The sequence below is a fragment of the Nelumbo lutea genome, chromosome 4, assembly GCF_056320005.1.
Source record: "Nelumbo lutea isolate HS-2025 chromosome 4, American lotus-T2T, whole genome shotgun sequence".
NCBI lineage: Eukaryota > Viridiplantae > Streptophyta > Magnoliopsida > Proteales > Nelumbonaceae > Nelumbo > Nelumbo lutea.
The window spans coordinates 26,870,660-26,893,618 of NC_142687.1; the positions used below are offsets into that span (position 1 = coordinate 26,870,660).

The following is a 22,959-nucleotide window of genomic DNA, read 5'->3' on the forward strand; positions in this document are numbered from 1 at the left end:
AATTCATTGGAACGGAATGCAAAACCTCTCCTTTTATGTTGAGCAGAGAAAAAAAGCATGAAGCTTTTGCTGGTGAATGAGAGAGAGCACCAGAGAAGTTGTGTTGCAGATTGCACACGAGCAGTGGACTTTGTCTATATCCTGTCATTTCTATGCAAATGTTTGAGGTGGTGCTGCAGATGAGTACAGGGAGAGGCCATACTGATATGGAACTGCGACATTTCAGGCCATTGAGGAATGCAGAGTCTGATCGAAAAGATGGAAATAGAGCAGGATCTGTTCTGAAGTATTGCTTTAGTAACTTGGGGATTGTATGCGCTATGCAAGTATGCAGTGGATGATATGCACGGATCTTTTGTATCCATTTGCCAATTAGCTTTTTGCAGTTTACCAAATAATTTGTAGTAGTTGCTTAGTTTTGTTTGTAGAGGCAAACTGGGTGCAAAGAAAATGTGACAATAACACCAAACATACCCATGCTTAAATAAAAGAAATAACAATATCTACTCCAATCAGTTACTCCATGACAGTTCAACTCAGACTTCAGATAGACTGTTGAGACTAGGTATGTAGAGTACATTCTGGTTCATGCAAATGCAAATTTGGCTTAGTTTTGCATTGATAAAGTTACTTTCTTGACAAATGATTTTTAGTTGTAATGGGTGTAAACATGAGTCCCGATATTGTAATGTATATTGATCAACTTTGAATGCAATATTTTACAACCTCCTTCCCATGTAAATTTTGCTTTCATTTTGCATGCAAACATGCCTTGAAACTTGTGAAAACTATCACTATGTAAACGCAATCTTATCAAACACCAGCAAAACTGCACCAAACTAGCATTTGCACTCTTTCCTAAATAAACATGAAATTTGGATATATTGGATACAATCCATGCAGCCAGCCCTAGTTTAGACAACAAAACTTTAAAGAAAAAAAAAAAAGAAAAAGAATTATTTACATGAGGGTGACCGCTTTTATGCAAAAAGAAAAAAAAAATCACACATTGAAAATTTAAATGTCATGGAAATTTGTGAAATTCTAAATGTACCAAACGGTAAATAGTTACAGAGAAAAACCTACACGGAGTGACGGAATAGGAAATATATCAGGGACATTACAAAAATCCCTGAAACTCTGAAACTGTGTTTGGGATTCCAACTCTTCATTTTGCCCAAATTTTGAGATATAACTTTATGATAATAATATAAAATGTATTATAAAATTTAACTAATTAATTAGTTCTTTTATTACTTTGCCCTGGGTAGGGATGGGCCGGCCCGGATCAGATCCGGGCTATTTCCTAGCCCAAGGAATCTTCATGAACATGGGTGACCCATCATTAACCAAAACGGCAAAACTGGGTCCCGCTGCTCCAGCATCTTATAAATCCGGCCCTGCTATATAAGCCTACGTCATGACAGAAGATACCATTTGCATGGTGTTAAGAAATTGATGCTTTCTATGAAGGTCCCACCAAAGGTAATCTGAATGGTCCAGATCAATATTGGTGGGTGATGGTGTGTACAACACAGAAGTTTCTGTGTTACATCACACACGATATAATATTTCCAAACTGAAAAGCCCACCACTAGTGATTTATTGTATTTTTTCCGACTTAAAAAAAAAGGAAGAAAAAAAACGAGTGGGAGAAGCGGAGGAGAGGCAGCCAGTAGTCAGAACGCCAGTTCTGGTTGAATTTTGTCATCGGTCGGAGAAGAGGGTGTTGGGTGAGAGTGAGGTTGGGTTGGAGAGAGAGAGAGAGACCGGCTATGGAGACTGCCATATGTGGGAGAGTCACTCTTTCGCCCAATCACGTCTTCAACCCTAAACCAGGTTTACTCTCTCTCTCTCTCTCTCTCTCTCTCTCTCTCTCTCTCTCTCTCTCTCTCTCAATTAAAAAATTCATCTTTTTCTCGTTTATTTCTACTGGGGGAAGATTTCAATGCTTAGAAATATAGATTCTGCGGTTACTTTGATCCTTTCCTCTTTTTCTAATACCACCTTCTCTTCTTGTGTCTCTGTGCTAGCAATTGCTAGTTCTGTCGTTCTTTAATAGACCTTTAATTAATTCATATGCCTCTTCAAATTTATCTGATTTCTTCCGATAGACGGTAGTAATTGGGTTTAGTAAGTACCATGTCTTTGTATTGAGTGTAACTGAGACTTGTACTAGAACTTTTTTGTTTTAATATTCGTATAAGCCGAATATAAGATATGAGCTAAATATTGTAGTGGGTGTCTTATTAATAACAAATGTTTGGCGAATTTTGCACTGGATTCTGAAATGCTTCGAAGACTGAAATTCTGGGATAGATAAGATATTGAATTAATTTTTGGTAATTTCACTAGATTTAATTTGATGTCCAACTTAGATGAAAATACTAATATCTTTTTTTTTTTTTTGACATGTAAATTGTGCTTCTTCTGAATCCTAGATGTAGCAGTTCCATTATAATATCAGATTCGTAATATTCTGGGTTTCCAACTTTCAGATGGAATAATTTGTCGTAAAGTTTCCTGGTTGATCTTGATGATAGGAATTGAACGAACATGGTAGGTTAGAGGGAGAAAATGGTATAGAGAAACAAGTTGGGGGAATATTCTTATCAGACTTGCTGTAAAGTTTCCCACTCGATCTTGATGTATCGATAAGAATTGAATGATCATGGTGGCTTTTCAGTTGCTTTTCCCTAAAATGATTTTACAGGTTTCCCCTTGATGACTATAATATGTTTAGTTTGGCCCTCCTATCTTTTTGTAAAGTAATTATGGAACAGGAGTTCTGTATCACAGTTAATCATAGTGTTTTCTTCCTCTACTTTTGATGCTTTTTAACAACCTTTTTTTCTAACTAATCGAATGTTATCCCTTTTCTTCTGATCTTTTCTTTTTTTACGGGAAAATTTATGATGCGGAAAAGATATGGTATGGAAAGAGTTTTGACCAATCAAAACCCACCCATGAATTTTGATAAATAACACCTTATTCACTATCACATTTATGATTCCAGTTTATCGGTCAGTTGTTTTCGGATATCATATCTTTTCCATGTCATGGTCGAAACCTTTTTCTACACTTATAACCTGGCTGCTAACTTTGAATTAGAACTTTGTCTTCTTGACATCTTCATTAGGAACACTTATTGTGATATTTATATAAGCCTTGCAACAATTTTATGTGCCTTATCTTGGAGGTCTTCCAGAATGAAATCTCAGATTTCTCCTAAGCATCCAAAAACTTTTGCTTAGATGATCTCTTATATGTGCCTTTTAAGCATGCATGTGGATTTTGGTGACATAGGTGCCATATCTGGTGTATTAACATTTCTTTATATTAATTTTGATTGTCTCTCTATTACAAATAAGTGATGTATTAAATTAATTAAATCTTGATTTGAGTTTATATGAAGAGCTCAATTCTGTAGATATCTCCACTCACCTTATGCACATCTGAGAAGAAAATGTGTATGAGTTGGCATGTTTAAAGAGAATAGTATATCGCTATATGCATCTTATGGAGGTTCAGCTTTTGTTTTCAATTTGCAAGTTCCATGTTTAACATTAAAGTCAGTGATTGCATTCATATGCATAAAAAGAGATTCAGTTAGTATGGTTGCTTTGTGTTGGGTGCTCCTAAAAACCATGGCCAACTATACCTCTTATGATTGATAATGGAGATTTTATCTAACCCTTGAAATTTTATTTAGGCATATCGTCGGAAGCACCAACAAAGCTACTCATTGGCCAAAGGTCATTTAGCCCTCTTTTGCTTTTTAGAGAACCTTTTAGAGGCTATTTACCAAGAAAAGAAAAAATTCATGAACATTCTTTAGCAACCAAGTATTTTTTGTTTTCTTTATCTTTTTCCCCTTTTGTTGAAAATTTAATTAGTGGTACAATTATAGAGATGTATAAAAGCAGGGTAGGTATACCCCAGAAAGCCTTTACAGCATACTACACTCCATACTCAAAACAGAAACCCAGTTGAACATAAAATCCCTCCTTTTGAAGTTATTGAAATCTTTCATTGGTAAATTCCAATTTATCTGACAGTTGCTAACATCCTATCTGAAAGTTGCTAAATTCCAACCCAGTCGAGACATGCAGTTTTATGCTGAACTACCAAAGCATTGATGTGTAATTTTGAGGCTGAAGCATCAAATGCCCTACCTTTCTATAGATCACCTCTAATGTATATATTCTGACCGTCTCTCCCTGGTGCCCATACTGTTTATTACAGGGGATAAACAGCTTCTTTATAAAGGATCATGTATAAATCGAGGCATTCTCATGTCAATGTCAGTTACTTCTCAGGGAAAAGGTGGTGGTTTGTTGGAGAGACCAACCATAGAGAAGGCCACTCCTGGTCGTGAATCTGAATTTGACTTGAGGTATATATGGGATTCTTGAAGTTTACTACTTTTTTGAGTTGTTTTCTTTGTCATACAGTATTATATTACATGTCGTTCCCAGTCCCAGCCAGATATATCTCAGTCATTACTTCATGAATAATGCCTACTGCATTCTAGATTAACCTGAACAAGGACTACTATCCTACGCCTTTCATAATAATTAACCAAAGATTAGTATTTGAGAATCCAGGTGAAAGAGTTGGATTTGCATTAGGACACTTGGCATTCAGAAACAAAACTTAGTATCGAAATATTTGACATATGGAGCATTGCAGCTCAACCTGCTTAAAAATCATGTTATTTAACCTCTAGCAGCTAACACCTTTTATAATTTCAGGGGAAAACCACATGTAAGTCAAAATTGGTATTTTCTCACTTTCTAGTTTTCATATTGCTTATTTGCTTCACACCATGAAAAGCATTCCTCCTTTTTAAAAGAGGCGGAAGTAAGTTTTCCCCTCAATATTGGGTATGGAACATTTTCATAATTTTTTGGAAGAATTGGTGTAATGTTTGCTTGTTTAGTGAATAATTCGACATGAAAAAGCATATGAAGTATGAGGAAAAAGAACCCATTTAACTTCGATCACTGACGCCTAATTTTCAGGAAATCAAGGAAAACAGCTCCTCCCTATCGCGTATTATTGCATAATGACAACTTCAACAAGCGAGAGTATGTTGTTCAAGTTCTAATGAAGGTCATCCCTGGAATGACACTGGACAATGCAGTTAACATCATGCAAGAGGCACACTACAATGGCCTGGCGGTGGTGATTATATGTGCCCAAGCAGACGCAGAAGAACATTGCATGCAGCTGAGAGGCAATGGTCTCCTGAGTTCAATTGAACCTGCAAGCGGTGAGTGCTGAAGGACAGTGATCGTGGAAAGCATACATTATCTCTGCTACTGGTTATCTCCATCCTCTTTTAAGCTATCCGTACAGTCTGAAAATTATTCATATTATGTGAATCGACTTCGATTTCGTCAGGTTAAAAAGCAAGGGAGATGGATAGTACGACATTGAGGACACTTGTACAGTGACAAGTCTGGGCATTGTGGTTTTGGGGCTTAATGAATTGAATAGTATAAAAATGTAAATGAAGCTAAAGAATTCTTAGTTCCGAAATTGCTACTTTTAAGCACCCCCCCCCCCCGCACCCCAAAGTTTTGATACGGAGACGTTGAATGTCCTCTAAATAAGTACCAAAACCACAATTGGGACTAGGGTTTGATAAGAAGGAAAATTGAATTTTGGTTCTGGTGTGGGTCATGCTGGAATTATACAAGGTTCAAAATATGGATATTGTATGTTGTATTGGAAAACTTAGATATGGATGCATATTGCACTTCAAATACGCATTGATACAATAGCCAATGGGAGCATATAGATAGGTTTAGATGAGTTCACAGGAAGCGTGAACCCACCAATACGTATTGAACACGTAGCCAACAATGGGTTAGAGGCAAGCTAATGGGAACTAATGGAGCTATTCTGTTAATGGCCAGCTAATGGAAACTAATGGAGTTATTCTGTCAACGGCCGTATCATTGGTTGGACTGATCAGGCATTAAAAGACAAATTAAGAAACCCACCCTTTTTAAAAGATTCAAATGAACGAAAATCCCCTTCTCCCACTTTCACTCGAACTTCCCTTCCCCTCTCTCATCTAAACCCTAGCCAAATTAGATCACCGGCGATGTGTGTGGGGCAAACCGACGTCCAACAATGTTGTGGTGAAAAACGAATTCTTCTTTTGCTTTTGAATTATTTATTATTCCAGAACCGAAGGTACCCTACCTCCACTCTGAAATGACTAAACCTCCAAATCGATCGAACACATGGTCTCCTTGGTGAAGCCAATCTTACCTAGACTGAAAAGTTATGGTGAGTTTAAGAGATGCTGAAAAGTCATGATGAGTTTTAGATAATTTTCAAGTAATAAAATTATAGTTTAGATTTTATAGTTTTCCAATCATAGGATAATTAACAGTCCACTTCAAACCATGGTTTTGAAAACTGGACCGGACCAGAAAAACTGGGAACCAGTTTCACTTCACCTTAAAATTGCTTTTTGGCCAAATTTATTGATTTGGTCAGCGACCCACTGACTTGGGCAGTTGAACCATTGAACTATCAACCCAAACAGTTTTTTATCGTTTTTTACTTTTTTAATTTTTTTTATTTTTAAGTCAGAATGGGCCATCCGTTCAAACTGGACAATCGGACCATTCAACCCAGGAACCAGTCCCAGAACGGTTCCTTGTACAGTCCAATTTTAAAAACCTTGCTTCAAACTTACACATGGGCACTTGGTTCTAAGGGGAAAGTAACACCGATCAGGCAACGATACAAGGTCTGAGGTTTGAAAATGATAGCCTCACGAGAGTGAGCACCAGTGCACCACCAGGATCTTCAATTTCAAAAGACAAATCACGCTAGCATTGATCCAAAGGGTTGTTGACAGATGTAAGATTGACTTTGGGATGTTTCTGCAACGGTGAAACCACATAAATAAATGAAATAAGAGCATCACTCTAATAAACAACAACGGGTGATTGCGATGATTTTCTCAAAACTGATATTCGGCCCAATTTATATTAATAACTAATCTAAGTGGGGACTAATGACAAATGAGTGCTCTGTTTTTATTTAGTTGCACTCATGCAAAGGGATCATATGGCCATCAATAATATGGAATCTGGATTGGAACAGGCTGCGTCATTCTCGTGCCCTACCCACCACTTAACTGTCGTTATGTGGCTTGCATTTTTTTCAAGTATATGGCTTATGGAAAGTGAATTCTGTGACAAATTTTTGAGTCATTTTTCTGGGTAAATTTTGCCCTTCTGTCTTCTGTCAGGTGGACAATCAGGTGTCTTTATTAAAATTCATGGGTGGATTGTGATTGATAAAAACTATTCAGAATTCAGATACCATGTCTTTCCCGCATCATAAATTATCCCTTTCCCTTGCTGAGAAGTTATTTACTCAGGCCTCAGGTCAAGTGTCACCTGATTCTTTTTGCCGGGAAGTTGGGTTAACGAGTCAATTTCTCAAAAGAACCTTAATTTTTGTGCGCAGTCTGCGATATTTTAGCCCCACAATAGTTTGGTCAATTTTTTATTCTTTGGCTAATGAATTGGCTTAATTAAAAGAAGCAAGAAAATGACAGGGAATAGTCTCCAATTTTCTCAGGGAAGACTATTCCACTTCCTCTTTTTCAATAATTTTCAGAAACCTGGAAATTATCTTTCCATCTCCCTGGAGTGTAGAATGTGCGCTCGGGGGGTAGAAATTTTACCAATCTCAAGATCCAAAAGGAATTTGGTTTGCCAGCTAATCAATGGCTGATAATATCATAATACCCATTGGCTATTTTTGGTAAATTGTAGGAAATTCTTCAAGTCTCAAAACTCACTGATTTTGACACAAGAACCGACGTAATACATCATTGGCTGCAAAAACTGCATGGGGTACAACTGTACAAGAGCCTAGGAGGACTCAAAACCAAGTAAAAAACAATAAATAAAAATAAAAGGGCAAACAAATACATCATTCCCCATACCGGAAGCTTCTAATGACACAGAAAACTTTGAATGCACAAAGACATTATTTCCTTATACAATGTTTCCTGTTGTACCAGAAACAGATACAATGTTTCCTTTTTCCCTAATAAAAGCTATTGCCCTCCAAAGAGTGAGAGTCCGAGAGGTCATAGCAATCCCAAAAAAAAACCGTCACAAAAATTAATTTTTATGTTGAAATGTAGCAAAAAAAAAAATGTGCATCGGTACAAGGAATTATAGGATGCGGATTCGTTCAATCAGCAAGCCTTTTACATCATGGTTCGACGGTCGATAAATAGGACTGGATACCAAATACTAGAAAAAGAATTCCACCTGAGAATGCAACCTGCACAAAGATGGATAAAATTTGATTTTACAAAAAAATCAAATAAAGGACCAAGATTCTATTATTTCAAGTAAAATTCAGATAGCACGTTAAGATGACTCAGTTACCAATTTCTCAGATATTTGAGATGCCAAACTCTTCCCACCAAGGACTGCTGCAGTAGTACATAAGGCTTGTCCTCTGCAGAGAACCAAAGGAAAACAATCACCACAAACACACATAATATAGGGTCTGCATACTGGAATCTGTGCATGGGGCATGGCATATGCAGCATTACTCCACAATAACTGAGCCATTCACAACTATTTTAACCATTTGATTATAAGAAGCGGCAATTCTTGATCTTCAAGCGGTCAAATGTTCACATTGTTGGATAATTCCTGACCAATTTGACAGCCTAGCTTGCAATAAGCCAATTTTTAAGATTACTAGGATCAACAAAATACAGTTATTACATCTATCAAGAAAATGGTGAATAGCAGTGAATGGTTGAATGTCAGTCTTTACTAGGACACAGTAAAAGATGGTAAAACATACATGATTCCACCAAGGACCACGCCCAATGGATTTTCATCTGCAGCCAAACCAATTGTAGCAATCTGAAAAGGTAGCAATTGTCAACTGAGGACACTGACAGACGGACAAAGTAGACTAACTGTAATCCAGTTAATATAGGAAAAGCAATTATCGGCTTTGCTACTTACCTGGCTCTTGTCACCCCACTCGCCAAAAAAGGTAATAGAAAATGCCTGCAAGATGGACAAGATGAAATCGGTTAGATGACTACATAGTCAGATCTCAACCAAATAATATAAGAGTTTCTACCTTTAAAAGTATGGGTGAGAAGAACTGTGTGAGAAAGGGCTTCCTCTTCTTTTTTAAATCATCATCTGCCTGGAATAAGAGTACTAAGCATTAGCATCATTTAAAGCAGTGTTTTGAATATTGATTGGAAGGAAAGTTGCTGGTATGCGGAACCAACAGTGAAATTATCAACTTAAAAGAACCAAGTTGTCCTTCTCACTTGAAAAAGATGGATATTGATTTTGAACACAATTTCTATTTTCCAGTGTTAAAAAAAGTTAGGATCCCATAAAATGCCTGATGAAGATTGAGGAACTGTGTTAACTTCACTAGACTTGAAAGTATAATAATAGTTAGCATGTTTTAAGTGGGCCATCACAACACTCGGTACATTATCGGCATTTGGCAAGCATATGGCATTAACTGGTCATAATAACAAGACAAAAGTGTATACCAAAGAGAAACTGCCTGGAATATATTAAAGAACATATAGCATACAAGAATAATCCTATAGGGCTGGGCATGAGCCAGGAAAATTGGGCTTGACTCTGCTCCAGTTGAGCTTGGGTTTAGACATCAGGTAACCAAACCCAAACCCAACTCGAGCCTCCATACCCAACCTTTTATGATACATGCATCACTTAGTATGCATGTACAATATGCTCATGTATACATAATACAATGGATGAATTGATAAGCTGACAATGATGAGAAATTGAAATTGAACATCCAAATTGCACTTTGATTTGGGTTGGGGGATATGGAAGCCACTATTTGAGTCGCATTCTGATAATAAGAACAAGCTTTCCAACTAAGATTGAACAATACGTACAGTTGCACACACATCACAATGAGTTCATACTGATTCCAACCCAACATTTTATGGTAAAATCCAACCCAACTGAGCCTGCATGCCAAAACTTTTATAATACATGCATCACTTAGCATGCATGTACAATGTGTTTATGTATTCAATGGATGATTGTTAAGATGACACTGCTTACACATTTAGCATCTAAAGTGCACTTTGATTTGGATTGGAGAATATAGACAAGCTATCATCTGACTATCTGAGTTGCATTATGGTATAAGAATAAGCTTTTCAAATAAGATTGAACAATATGTACATACACAGCAATGAGTTCATATGATGAATGATGCTAGCACATTCATACACTTTAAATGCACAACACAGAGAAGAGGGAGAGAAAATATTAAGCAGGGGTTGATATTGGTTGCTATATTCTTCACTTCACCTTGGGATCTGATTTGGTTTTTCCTGTGTTTCCCTTCAAATCAGCATCCTAATCATTTCATGAAAGAAAATGTCAACAAGAATTAAAGAATTAAGGATGACTAAAAAAAAAAGAAGATACCAACCAGTTTTGCTTCAACTTCAGCCAACTCTTCAGCCTCCCTGTTGGATCAAACAGAATCAACCTTTAGTTAGGGCTGTTCACGGGTCAGTTTGGTTCAGTTGCATTTAATTTTGTCAACCGAACCGAAAAAGTTTGGTTGACTTTGAGGCCAACTGAAACCGACCAATAAAGAGAGAAAACCAATTTCAATTTTCATTTTATTTAACAATGGTTTAATCGGTTTTAGTTAAACCCAACCAAAATTAATGCTTATAGCCTAAAAAGGCCGATGGATCTAACCTGTACCTTTATGCTCCCTACATTTTATGACCACTTGCAGTTGGTTAGTTGAGTGTTAGTCAGTCCCTATATAGGTCCAACCTGTACCTATATGCTGTCTCTTCGGTTTTCACTCCTATGAATAGACTCAAAACTTTTTACTTTTTTGTCAGTCCCTATATTTAATTTTTGTCAGCTAGATTTTACTTGGAAAAAGATGGAGATGATCAGAAAATAGTGGTGTCAATCAAAAGTAAAATAAGATATATGAACCACAAAAGGCAAATATGTGTATATATACATACTCAGTTGGTTTCACATAGGGTTACAAAAAGCATAACCACAACCGAACCAGGACATCAGGTTTTGCCCTTTTTTAAATCGAGGCCGACCAAAACATTTTAGAAACCGACCATCTCAGGTCGAGTCAGTCTGGTTTGGTCAATTTGGTCGGTTTACAACATCTTCTGAACAACCCTACCTTTTTCTGTGAAGAATAGGGAGAAGATATTGAAAAATAAAGAAGACGAACTGAAAAAAAAATATCCATAAAAGGGAATTGTAATAAAAAAATTAAAGGAAAAAGAAAACAATGAAATTGAGGAAATAGGTTTTACCCTTTGTCAGTGAATCCATCCCATAAGGACCAAAGCCCAAATGCCAAGAATAATATCGTTGTTATATGATGAGTCCACTTGCGAGAAATCTGCATTGTTTACATCATTCAACATTGGAAATGGCGAAAACAAAGACGAAACGAAAGCAAAATTAGGGAAAATAGAAATAAAAGAAAAGGATAATAGTAATAGAAGCACTCCTGAACAGTTTCAAGTAACTTGGTCATACATGAAAACTAATGCTAGTTAACCTTTTCAAACTAAAAATGTTCACTGCAGCTAGACCTGTTCATAGGCCGGGTAGCCCGATGGCCCGGCCTGCACCCCAGTCGGGCTTGGTCATGTAATTAGGCCCGCGGGCCTGACCTCGGGCCTAACACAGTAAGCCCAACTGTTACGGGTCGGGCTCGGGATTTGTCAAAAAAGCTCGGCCCAAGCCCGGCCCGACCTGACTCAGCATTATATATTTTATAGAATACATAATATGTATTTTATATATTATATAAAATATATAAATAATATAATATTTATTGAAATATATATATTTATAATTTAATATATACATTTTTTTTTCTTTATAATTTCTCTCTCTCTCCCTATTCAGCTGCTTTAGCAGTAGTAACAACATGGGCTAAATTTTGGGCTCGAGCCTGGGCTTTTTATGAGGGCCGGGCTCGGACCCAAGTTGTAGGCCCGACGGTCAGGCCAGGCTCGGGCTCGGGCCTTAGAAAAATTTGTTAATACAGAGTGAGAGCCCGGCCCGGCCCATGAACAGGTCTAACTGCCGCTATCACCAGGAAAGGGCACAAGTCATGGCAATTGAAAAGATTAAAAAAAGAAAAAATAATAAATTGATTAGGTACTACTCACCTTAAATGCTATTCTTATATTATTTTTCCCACCTCTATTTTCCTATACTTCCATCGCTTAAACTGTAGCCTAACTCCAACTAATTTACACCAACTCCTGTAGTCCTATAAGGCCATGATGTTATCTTGACAAACATGAACAGATGTCTTTCACAAGCATGTCTTCATTTTATGTCTTCTGCTTCAGATCAACTGTCTTTCACAGTTCACTACTAAAAATATTTCTATATTTCTGTCCAAAATTATGCTTGTTTTCCAATGGCCTAACCTTATAATTGCCGAGCAATACAGACCATTTCTGCGTCAAAATCATTGGACCATACAGGAGAGAGAGAGCACCAGGGGTTCAAGGAAAAGCATTTTGGCTTTCATTCATTAAATTTCTGAATTCCTCTCTCTGTGGTCTCATGCCTTAATCTATTATGTTGACTGTAATCCACCACAAATTGAATTAGATAGGATGATTATATTAAACATAGTCAAGCACTGAATTAGATTCCCAAATTGTGAACTGTTTCTTGGATCAGCTTATTCTACTCAGATTCATCACTAACATCTTCTTTGAGTGTCCCATGGCTCCCACATCTGATCAAAAGGTTTATGTGGTCAAGCTGCAGCTTGATGGTAGCTCCAAAAGTATCCTTAGTCCAAGTGGGATGTTCAGTGGGAATTCTACAGATACAGAAGGGGTCTTCCCCCTTTTTTTTTTTATAAATGAGAGTAATTTTATTGAAAGAGTATCAGAAATACATGCAGCATGGGAAGAGGCACGAGATGTTACCTCCCCCAAGGACTGAATCATAAGCACTAAAACATGCCCAAACCTGAGAAACAAATTACAAATTAGCCCAAAACAGATCACCCCTTGCTTGGCCAGAGAATCAGCCATTACATTTGCTGATCTGCTAACCCACTGGAACCTAACAGTCATATTTCTTGTCACCATTTAACTTTCTTTACCAGATCCCTGTAGCCCCAACAAACTGTGTCTGGGCTATTCAGCCAGCCCACTACTACCTTGGAGTCTCCTTCTACTAACAAATTGCATCAAAGTTCAATTTTACCACTCCATTCAGTGGGGGTTTCCATTCAACTTGTAATTTGTTCTTGGTGGAGACTGTAGAAGCCACTGCTTCCCGAATTCTCCTTAAGTCATCAAAGGAGAAATAGGACAAGAATTGTGAAGATTTCAGCCATGAAATTGTCTTTGTCAATATACTTTCCATGACTTCAGCAAGACTTCTTTCCTTTTCTTGAAATATTCTAGCATTTCTCTCCTCCCATAAGATCCACAAGGTGGCGGCTCTGATACATTTCCACATTATCTTCCCCCTTTTTGTCAATCTCCCAAGAGCATCTGGAGTGAACAGTAGCTTTATTTCAGAGGGCAAGTTCCACCTGCACCCAAATAAAGAAACAACCCAATTCCAAATATTGGCAGCAAAGAAGAACGATATCAGCAAATGGTTACAGTCCTCACCCTTCACTTTACACATAAAGCACCAATTTGGGGACAGACACAAAAAAGGTTTCTTCTTTTGCAAGTTTTCCACAGTATTGATCTTACCAAATCTCCTTTTGGGAGTTCAAATAGCTAGATGGCTCCAAATCTCCCACTTAGTAATTTAGGGTGATTCCAAAAACGTAATCAAGTTTCACCAAAATGTGGGCACTGAGCAGCAGTCCTTGGAAGCTGGTACACTGCCTTAATGAAATGAGAGAATTACTGGCTATGAATCTATGATCAATGTCCAGGGTAGATGGATCCCAAGGGAGTTTAGTGATATGCTTTCCAAATCAAGAATTGATAAGGTCATTTTGCACAGTGACAACACCCTGCTTAAGTAGTTTTAAATTAGAAAGGGGCTCACTTTGTCCAAATTTTGTAAAATCTCTACATCCACACAGGCACTTGCTTATTTCTAATTAGGGGTGTCCACGAGTTGAGCTTTTCACAAGCTATTTGAGCTTGGCTCATGAAATGCTCGATTTGGCTCGGTCTAAACCGAGCTTCAAACCAAGCTCGAGCCAAATATATAAGTTTGTTTGCTAATCGAGCCGAGCTCAAGCACAATAAAGCTTCGCTCGTGAGGCTCGCAAGCTTAATTGAGCTTTTACATACATACATGCATACATACATATAAAAAATAATATACATAAATAAAAAATATTATAGATATGATATTTTTTATTATATATATATATATATATATAATAATAACTAGTTTTTATAATTCTTAATTCTTTATATGTCAAATAAAAATTTTTATATGTGTAACTTTTTATTTTTATTAAATGTTTGGCTCATAGTCAAGCTTGAGCCGATCTCGAACTTATGAGCTTTTGCCTTGACCTAAACTCAAGCTCGAGCCTTATAATTTACTGGCAAACCAAACTCGAATAGCTAGATATTTGGTTCGGCTCAACTCGACTCGAATCCACCCCTGTTTCTAATTACAAATCAGTTATGGAAGTGGTAGAGGCAGTTATGCTGGTGCTTGCATAACTGGCAATTATGGTGATGATGGTGGTGGTGATACTTGATAGCTATGGAAGTGGTGCAAGCAATATAGTGGTGATTGCAGCTGTGGATATGGTGGTGAAAACTTTGGTATTGGAGGTAGTGGCAGTCACAGCAGTAGTAACTACAGTACTGGGTGTTATGGTGGAAGTGGCGGTGGTGAAACTGGCAGCTATAGCACTAGTGGTAGTTATGATAGCGGAAGCTCTGGTGGCCATGGCAATGTCAGCAGCAGTGAAAAATATGGTGTTACAGGTGGTGGGGGTTACTGCAACCAAAACAAACCGAGCTGAATTTCAGCATGTCTTGGCTCAGTTAAGTTCAACTAAAATACTCGTATATTTGAACTTGAGTTTGAGTTCGATTCAAGCTCCATTTTTGTATTTGAGTTTGGCTCAAAAGTTCAAAAACTTAATATATATTAATCGAGCCAGGCTCGCAAACTTTCAAGCTGGGTATTTTATTGGTAGAATTTGAGCTCAAACTGTTCAATCAAAACTCAATTCGATTGCACCCCTATTGGGGGTGGCAGTGGTGCAAGTGGTAAGAACAGATTTGCAAGTGGTGGGTATGATGGAAGTGAAATATCATATCATGGTGTATACTCTAGTAATCAAGGCAACATGGGTGTTGGAGAGTATGGCCAAGGTGATCCATTAGATGAGAATTTCAGGGCCAACAATAATGATGATGATTATGCAAATAAGAAGGCCTGATAAATGCAATACAGCAGTTGCTAAGGAGAAAAATGGTACTTGGACCTTCGTCATAATCTAGCCTAATTCTCTTTCATTATGTTTCCTTTCTTTCTTTTGACTTTCTTTTGAAGAGTAATAAAAGAAATTTTATTAAAAGAAAAAAGATAATAAGGCAGAGGTGACAAGCAGGCACCTCGACAATACAAAGCAGCTAAAAACCATAAAAACAAACTGCAAACTACTACAAATCCGAAAAACAAGTACAATCCACTAGATCTCCCCCAAATCTCAATTGCAACTCTACTCAAATGCTGGGGTCATCAGACCCAATCCAAGACGAGATGCCCAACTAAATCCACTGGCACCTTAATAGAATTGAAACACCACCCCTAACAGGTCAGCACTTTTGGATAAGAGGCTTCTTATCAGGTTCTCACCAAAGATCTCCTGTTTCTCTTCCTCAATCCTCTCTAGTTCAGCTTAACAACCTCAACCTCTACCCAAATCTTTCAAAACTAAGAGTTTGACTCTTCACATACCTCACCCAACACCTCCTCCTCACCCATTTCTTCATCCCACTCTCTCTCTCTCTCTCTCTCTCTCTCTCTCTCTCTCTCTCTCCTTGCTTCTCCTCTCCTCTCTTTTCTTTTGACTTTTTTTTGGACCGCCATGCAAGTGCATGAATACAGTTGTTTGGTAATATGAAATTTCCAAATAACTTATTACTAATGAAAAAAGATATACGAGAAAAAGGAGTTATATCTTAAACTTACATCTAAACAACCAAATCCAGGAACTATTATCAAATTTACCATTTTTGAGCTCTCATTTGTTATAAGTAAACATCTTACCATATTGGGGGCAGCCCAGCCAAGAAGCACAGAAAGAATAGTCATTACCTACAATTCAATGAAGGCTTCTGTAACTATTATACTCTAAAGAAAAAAGTAAACATCTAGACTAATAAAATAATAGAGCATCTAAATAAAATATTGACAAGGCAAACTTACAATCAAAGCTGCCAAGCAGCCTAGCAAGACAGTCCTCCTTGGGTGGCGCATTGCCAAGATCTAAAAATATGAATCACCATGTGAGATAGAATCGAGCGAAGGGCTTTGTCATTCATGAAATAATCTCATACGTTCTAGGAAGAACCTTTGTCATTGTGTATGTCTGTGTGTGTGCACGTGCATTTTTCTTCCTAAGTATTAATTTGGTAAGAAATACTCATGAATGGCTCAGTGCATTTTATTCTCACTCTGCAGTTGGGAAAGACTAAATTTTAAAGATAAAAAAAAAAAAAAAGAACGGTCAAAAGGATAACGAAAAAGAAAAAAAATCCTAACGCTATGTTTGGTTTGAAAGAAAAGGTAGGGAAAGATACCTTTCCCTACCTTTTCTTTCAAACCAAGCACAGCCTAAGGTTGCAGCCCAGAAGGTTTAGTCGTTTAGGTGAAACAGAAGCCAAAAAATAGAATTACCATATAGATTGGAATCATGATTGTTTGCAAATCTCTTCTGTATCACTAATTGTCTATCATTCAAGAACCCTCATCCCTTATATTTTTCAATTTATTCTTTTCAGTATAGACTATTGCAAACCATAACACGTGTAATAGAAAAAATTTTGTAGGAGGGTTGTGCTATTAGCACCACTTTCCATTTTTTTCCAGGCAGTTTGTCTGACGTTTTTCTATACCAACTAAATTCTTTCGTCCAAACAATCCCAAATCGATGACGACCCAATTCCAATATCATAAATTGGTTCCACCCCCCCCCCCTTGATATAGTGGTTCTAGGCTCCGGAGACACCAAAACACATACAAGCAATCAAACAATAGATCTTCCAAATTGAACAGTAAAAAGAAATTGGAATACAAGCATTACGTATCAGGAAGAACAGCAATGCAACAGTAATATACTTACAGCAGCAGCAAAAAATGTCTTGTCTCCAATTTCAGAAAGCACTGTCATGGCAAGAGACTTGGTAAAACCCTAAAATGAAAAAAAAAATACAGAAATGAAACAAAATTCAACTCTAAAAATTCTGGAAATGAAACTTGATTGACTTGCAGAGTGAAGTGTACCTCCAATACAGAGAAACCCATGTTTGCTCAGTTGCAGTGAGTACAGCAAAAGAGAAACAAAATACGAAGAGAGAGACAGACGGAGAGAGAGAATCAGAGTACGAGAGAGAGCAGACAAACAAGACTCTCTCTAGTCTCTCCGCCTCGCGCACGAGTCAGCGCTTGACTCGTCCGAGGCTGAATAAAGCTTAAATCAGGATTGGCGGATTGAGGCGCAGAAGGAAAACTCGCATATCAGAATCAGGATTCCCAAGTGCAGTTATTCCCACGACGAGGTCTCGAGAAAGTGGAAAAGATGCATTTTCTCTTTTTTATAATTAAATAATTAATCATTAATAATAATTTTTATTTTCTTATTTAATTTTATTTATAGGATTCCGCTTCATAAGGACTTCTTTGGCTCCGGGTCCTACACTTGTACATAATTCCTTCTGGGGAGGTTTCCATGTGCAGAGTCAACTTGTAAACGTGTTAAACGTTAAGAGCATTGGGCCCACTTAAGAAAATCAGCCTAACCAGATGCCAAATCGTAACCATTCAAATCCTTCTTGTTCGTCTGATTGATGTTGATCTTTGTGCTAAGATTGGAACATCATTTTTCTCTCCCAGGAACGAGGAATCCTCTCCCACGTGCACTTGCTTTAACATTAAACACAAAAGGACAAAATTTAAGCATAGTCCTATACGCTAATTCCTAGGGTTTAAGGAGATGGATGGTGACACCTGATCTTTTGTGCTTAAGTGTGTCGTGCTCGTTAAATGTTAATTTCTAATCGTTGGATCGGCATCAGTGCTGACAAGAAGTTGGATTGGTATCAATACGTCAACTAGGAAGATTCCTTTGGGCCTTAATTAGGGAGACCAGCCCAATGGGCTCCCAAACCTATAATGTTGGGTCCATGCCTTACTTTCGTGTCAATGGGTCGGATTCGGTACGGGTTTTCTTGACTCCGATACTTCAATTTTTCCACCTGAACCTGACCAACCACACACCACTAGTAAACATGTAATACGCCAATACTCTCACGATCCTGTAGGGTTCAATTCCATGTTGACTAGGGTCGGTTTACGGTCTTTCATTACATTTTTTGTAACAGATTTTGAAAACTTAAAAGGGTCCATTTGCATTTTAGGAAGTTGTTTATCCATTTTCTTTTATTTAAGTAATATAATGACTGTTTTAACCCTAAAAATTTATTATTAAAAGGAGTAATTTTATTGAAGTGTTAACAATTTCCTCATGCGAAAGTTAATTACCCATATTATTCACCCGGGTAATTGATATCAAAGGAAAATAAATTTTTCATATGCCTCACATAAATCTAAAAAAAGAATATAAGTATATTTATTAATAGGAACCAAAATCCCATTAACCAATTTTCACCCTCTCAAAATCCAAAAAAAAAATGGATATCCCTAATAAGGCATTAGTAAGTTGGAATTTGATATATAGGTTCTAATCTACCATTTCTTCCAATAGAAAAACCAAAATAAACATTAATTTGAGTCATTTTACCCTACACCTGAATAAACCTAACCCTAACCCAAACCTATAGGGTCCAGTCAAGTTTGACTTACTACTTAACCCAACCCATTAACATCCTCTACTTGAATAAACTTATGTGGTGAAAGGCCATTAAGTGTTAAAGAGTTTAAGAACTTTGATGGATAATAGTTATGTGTGTCATCAATTGCAAGGTCATAATTGTAATAAGTCCATATTTCAACTTTCATTATACCAAATAAAGTTACCACATGAAACACTAAAAGCATTACTTATAAAACTTGACAGAACACTCTTAGAAACACTACCTCTATTCAAAGCAAACAAAGACAAAACTCCTTGGAACACTAAAACCAAGACCACAGGACACAAAGACATTGACTCAAAACACACTGTCATTTTAACTCATGTCAACAGTCCAAAAATTCCATGTCTAATTGCCTCCAACCAAATAGTACTCTTTTTTTTTAGGATCGTCTTCCACCTCAATCACTTCTATTAGGTTTGAAATCTCGGCCTTTAATCCTCAACGTGATCTTCAAATTGTCTACACTTTTAACGATAGCTTTCTAATTGTTTATAGTTGACAAAAAAAAATTATGTTAAAGAAATCAACCATTTTCTTGACCACTTCAAATGAGCCATCTTATTCTGATTCTCTGTTGTTAATTTTCCATAAAATCTCATGTTGTCTTCTTTAAGTCTAATAATAATTGTAACTCTAACGTCTATATCAACATCCCCAACAATCATTCTTAGAGGTGAAATTTGCAATTGTATACTCAACTCATTCAATATGTTCTTGAAGGAAGGTTGGCTTCGTATGATCTAGCCATTTATTTATGCAAATAAATTAAATTGAAACAAAAAAAAAAAAAAACTATGCATATACTAATTAAAACTATCACCTTCGTATAACCTTAAGGTTTCTTTTTTTTTTTTTTTTGATATTGTAGATATAATAAAGACAAAAATAGACTATAGATACAAACAAAAAATAAAGGATTTGAAATAATAAAAACACATTACATGGTCTCAGTTAGTCAAACATTTCATAAACAAACATAGACCGCAGACACAAATTCATTATCAAATTACCATATATAACTTTAATGGTTTTCATTTGAATTTTGGTTTTTATTTACTCAGAAAGATAAAAAAAAAAAACAAAGGGAAGGATTTGAAATAAGTAAAAAGCACCTTCAATGGAATTGATTAAATTTTGATTTATTTATTTATTTGATAGAAAAAATATGAAGAAGAGATAAAGAAAAAATGAAGGATCATAAGAGTACATGGAATTGATTAAACACGCATTAAGTAAAATGAACCAACAACGAAGTATTTGTTCAATTTCCAAATCCATGAACAACACATTGCATTGAAATTAAAAATTGAAAATATTAAAAGAGAAGAGAGAAACGTCTCACCTCTTCTTGCTCAAATGCTTTCTATATTGTATAAGAATCCTGAGCAAAACCTTTAATTACATAAGATGTTTATTAGGTGCACCACGTTTTAGAAGATGAATTGCATATAAAAGGCAACAAAGACGCAATTAGTCAAGTGTGTAAGGGGCACATGTGGTAAGGCCTAGGATGGTGGCACGTGGCATTGGTCGGATGCAATCCTGGCCGCCCATCACCAATCACCTTCAATCACTTCTAAGGCAAGGTCAAGTATAAATAGGGGTGCCCCTCTCTTGGTAAGATCATCTAGCTCCTCATTGTTCTCAAGCTCTCTTGCTCTCGAGTGACCTCATCTGAGTCCTCACCTCAAACCTTGTCCAATCCCCTTACACACTTGACTAATTTGACTACCGGAACCTTTGCCCCTGGGATAACACCCAGGGCCTCTGATGCATGATCTCTTATTTTCAGGTTGGACACTTCAGCCTCGGCTAAGGAAGTGGATTTACCTTGTTGCCCTCAGCCCATCATTGGTAGCAACAATTAGTGTTGTCTATGGGAGCATTGCTAAAATTTTCCTTAAGTGAACACTTAACTGAAAACAACTAAGCTTCCAACAATGACTGATAACCAAAGACAATAATCCAAATGCTAAGAACCTAGTCACCATGGACCAACTTAGAATGGTCCTTGATAGATTGGACAACATAACCCAAAAGATTGGACGAGGTGGGGCATCCAACAGGAGGCCGCCCATGAGGTAGCCGCCCCGTTGGGAGCCAAGGGCAGTACAATGGACATTCTACTCATGCTCCATTGGTCCAACACCCCCTTGGCCCTCGCAAAGCCAACCCCTCAGTGTCCTACGACAGTAGTCAACGTGCCAGCAATCCATTAAAGACATCCTACCTCCCCAGCTGATGGGGAGATGATCCAATAGGGTCCTATGACAACCGTTGAGACCATGAACTTTACCACCATGTAGAGAGCCACCGGGACGAAGGCGGGCACTTTGGTCACTATAGTCCTCCTCCGAGGGTTGGAGGCTGACATCACGCCTCACCCTCTCTAGTATTGGACCTCCACAATCTCCTCAATGATCGCCAAGCCCGAAGGAACCAAGACATACTAGCATCTGAAAACTCTAGGAACCGGGCTAACCCGTTCTACATTAGAGAAGACCACAACAAAGCCCAGGCTCCCATCAACCGATAAATTGGTGACCTACATGGCGTAAATCAGCACCATGAAAGACAAGCTATAGCATGTGAAGGAGGGCCGAGGTGATGCCTCCACCAGTTAGAACCCGTCGTCCACCAGGATGAACGCCTTCACTGACTCCATCACCTCGGAGTCATTCTTGCCTTACTTCAAGGCTCCCACACTAGAGACATATGATGGAACCACCGACCCGAACGACCACTTGGAGAGCTTTTGGGCGCTCATGCTTCTCTATGTGTACTCTAATGCCCTGATGTGCCAAGCTTTCCAAGCAACATTCAAGGGAGCAGCGTGCAGATGGTTTTCCACTCTCCCTCCCTAGTTCATCAACTCGTGGGAGTAGTTTGCTGACCTCTTCCTCTCCCACAGCATCCGACGATGCCAAAAAATCATCATCTCGCTCATGTCAATCAAACAGAAGCACGAGGTCTGAGGCATCGACCCCTCAGTATCCATGCATGTTGCCATCAACGACCTCCAACCTGGGCCCCTTAAGTGGTCAATTTCCAAGACGTCGCCCAAGAACAAGGCTGAATTCCTGAAGAAGGTGCAGAAGCACATCACCGCCGAGGAGGCCTCGGTAGGAGAGCGCCTCCAAGAGCATGAGGCCAACACTAGCTGAGGGGCTTCAGAGAAGAAGAAAAAGGATAGAAATGGCCACAACCACAACCACCACAACCACAACCACAACCACCACCACAACCTCAACTCCACCCAAATGCATATCTGCGTACAAGTGAGGAAGGAGGAATACATGAAGTGACCAACAAAGATGAAGAGGAACCCCAAGAGGGGTAATCCGAAGAAATACTGCAAGTACCACTGCGGAACCAGCCATAACACTGAGGACTGCTACAAACTCAAAAATGAAATCGAGTCCTTCATCTATCGTGGTCACTTGAAGGAATACGTGGGGGCGGCATCGGTGCCTTGTCCTTATAGCAGCAGCAGCAACATCACACCTTGGCTAGGGTCGATATCATCGTAGGGGGCACAACCTCGAGTGGAGCCTCAACCTCGGCTTGAAAGGCCTACGCTAGGCAACTTAGCATCCAAGGTCCAACTTCCAAAAAGTCGAAAACAGACAACGCCATCTCCTTTTCAGACGATGACTTGAAGGGGGCCTCGGTACCCCATGATGATGCATTGGTGGTGTCGATGACTATCGCCAGTTATATGGTGAAGAAGATACTTGCAGACAATGGGTCATCAACAAACATCCTCTTCTATAATACCTTCGAGAAGATGAAGTTGACACGAA

At 38.0% G+C, this 22,959-nt stretch overlaps 2 protein-coding genes across 2 annotated transcripts; one reads left to right on the forward strand and one right to left on the reverse strand.

Annotated features, from left to right (window-relative positions):
• Positions 1 to 1,449: 1,449 nt before the first annotated feature.
• LOC148854760 (Ribosomal protein L12/ ATP-dependent Clp protease adaptor protein ClpS family protein) lies at positions 1,450 to 5,774 on the forward strand. Its single transcript, XM_088985593.1, has 3 exons — positions 1,450 to 1,839; positions 4,246 to 4,396; positions 5,025 to 5,774. The coding sequence occupies exons 1-3, from the start codon at positions 1,776 to 1,778 to the stop codon at positions 5,284 to 5,286; spliced, it is 477 nt and encodes a 158-aa protein (XP_088841719.1). The 5' UTR covers positions 1,450 to 1,775; the 3' UTR covers positions 5,287 to 5,774.
• A 2,236-nt stretch (positions 5,775 to 8,010) lies between these two features.
• On the reverse strand, positions 8,011 to 18,009 carry LOC148854761 (GDT1-like protein 5). Its single transcript, XM_088985594.1, has 12 exons — positions 17,565 to 18,009; positions 17,404 to 17,472; positions 16,488 to 16,547; positions 16,329 to 16,376; positions 11,390 to 11,478; positions 10,516 to 10,552; positions 10,392 to 10,439; positions 9,157 to 9,225; positions 9,036 to 9,080; positions 8,869 to 8,930; positions 8,439 to 8,511; positions 8,011 to 8,331 (listed from the first exon to the last, which is right to left on the reverse strand). The coding sequence occupies exons 1-12, from the start codon at positions 17,583 to 17,585 to the stop codon at positions 8,260 to 8,262; spliced, it is 693 nt and encodes a 230-aa protein (XP_088841720.1). The 5' UTR covers positions 17,586 to 18,009; the 3' UTR covers positions 8,011 to 8,259.
• Positions 18,010 to 22,959: the final 4,950 nt, after the last annotated feature.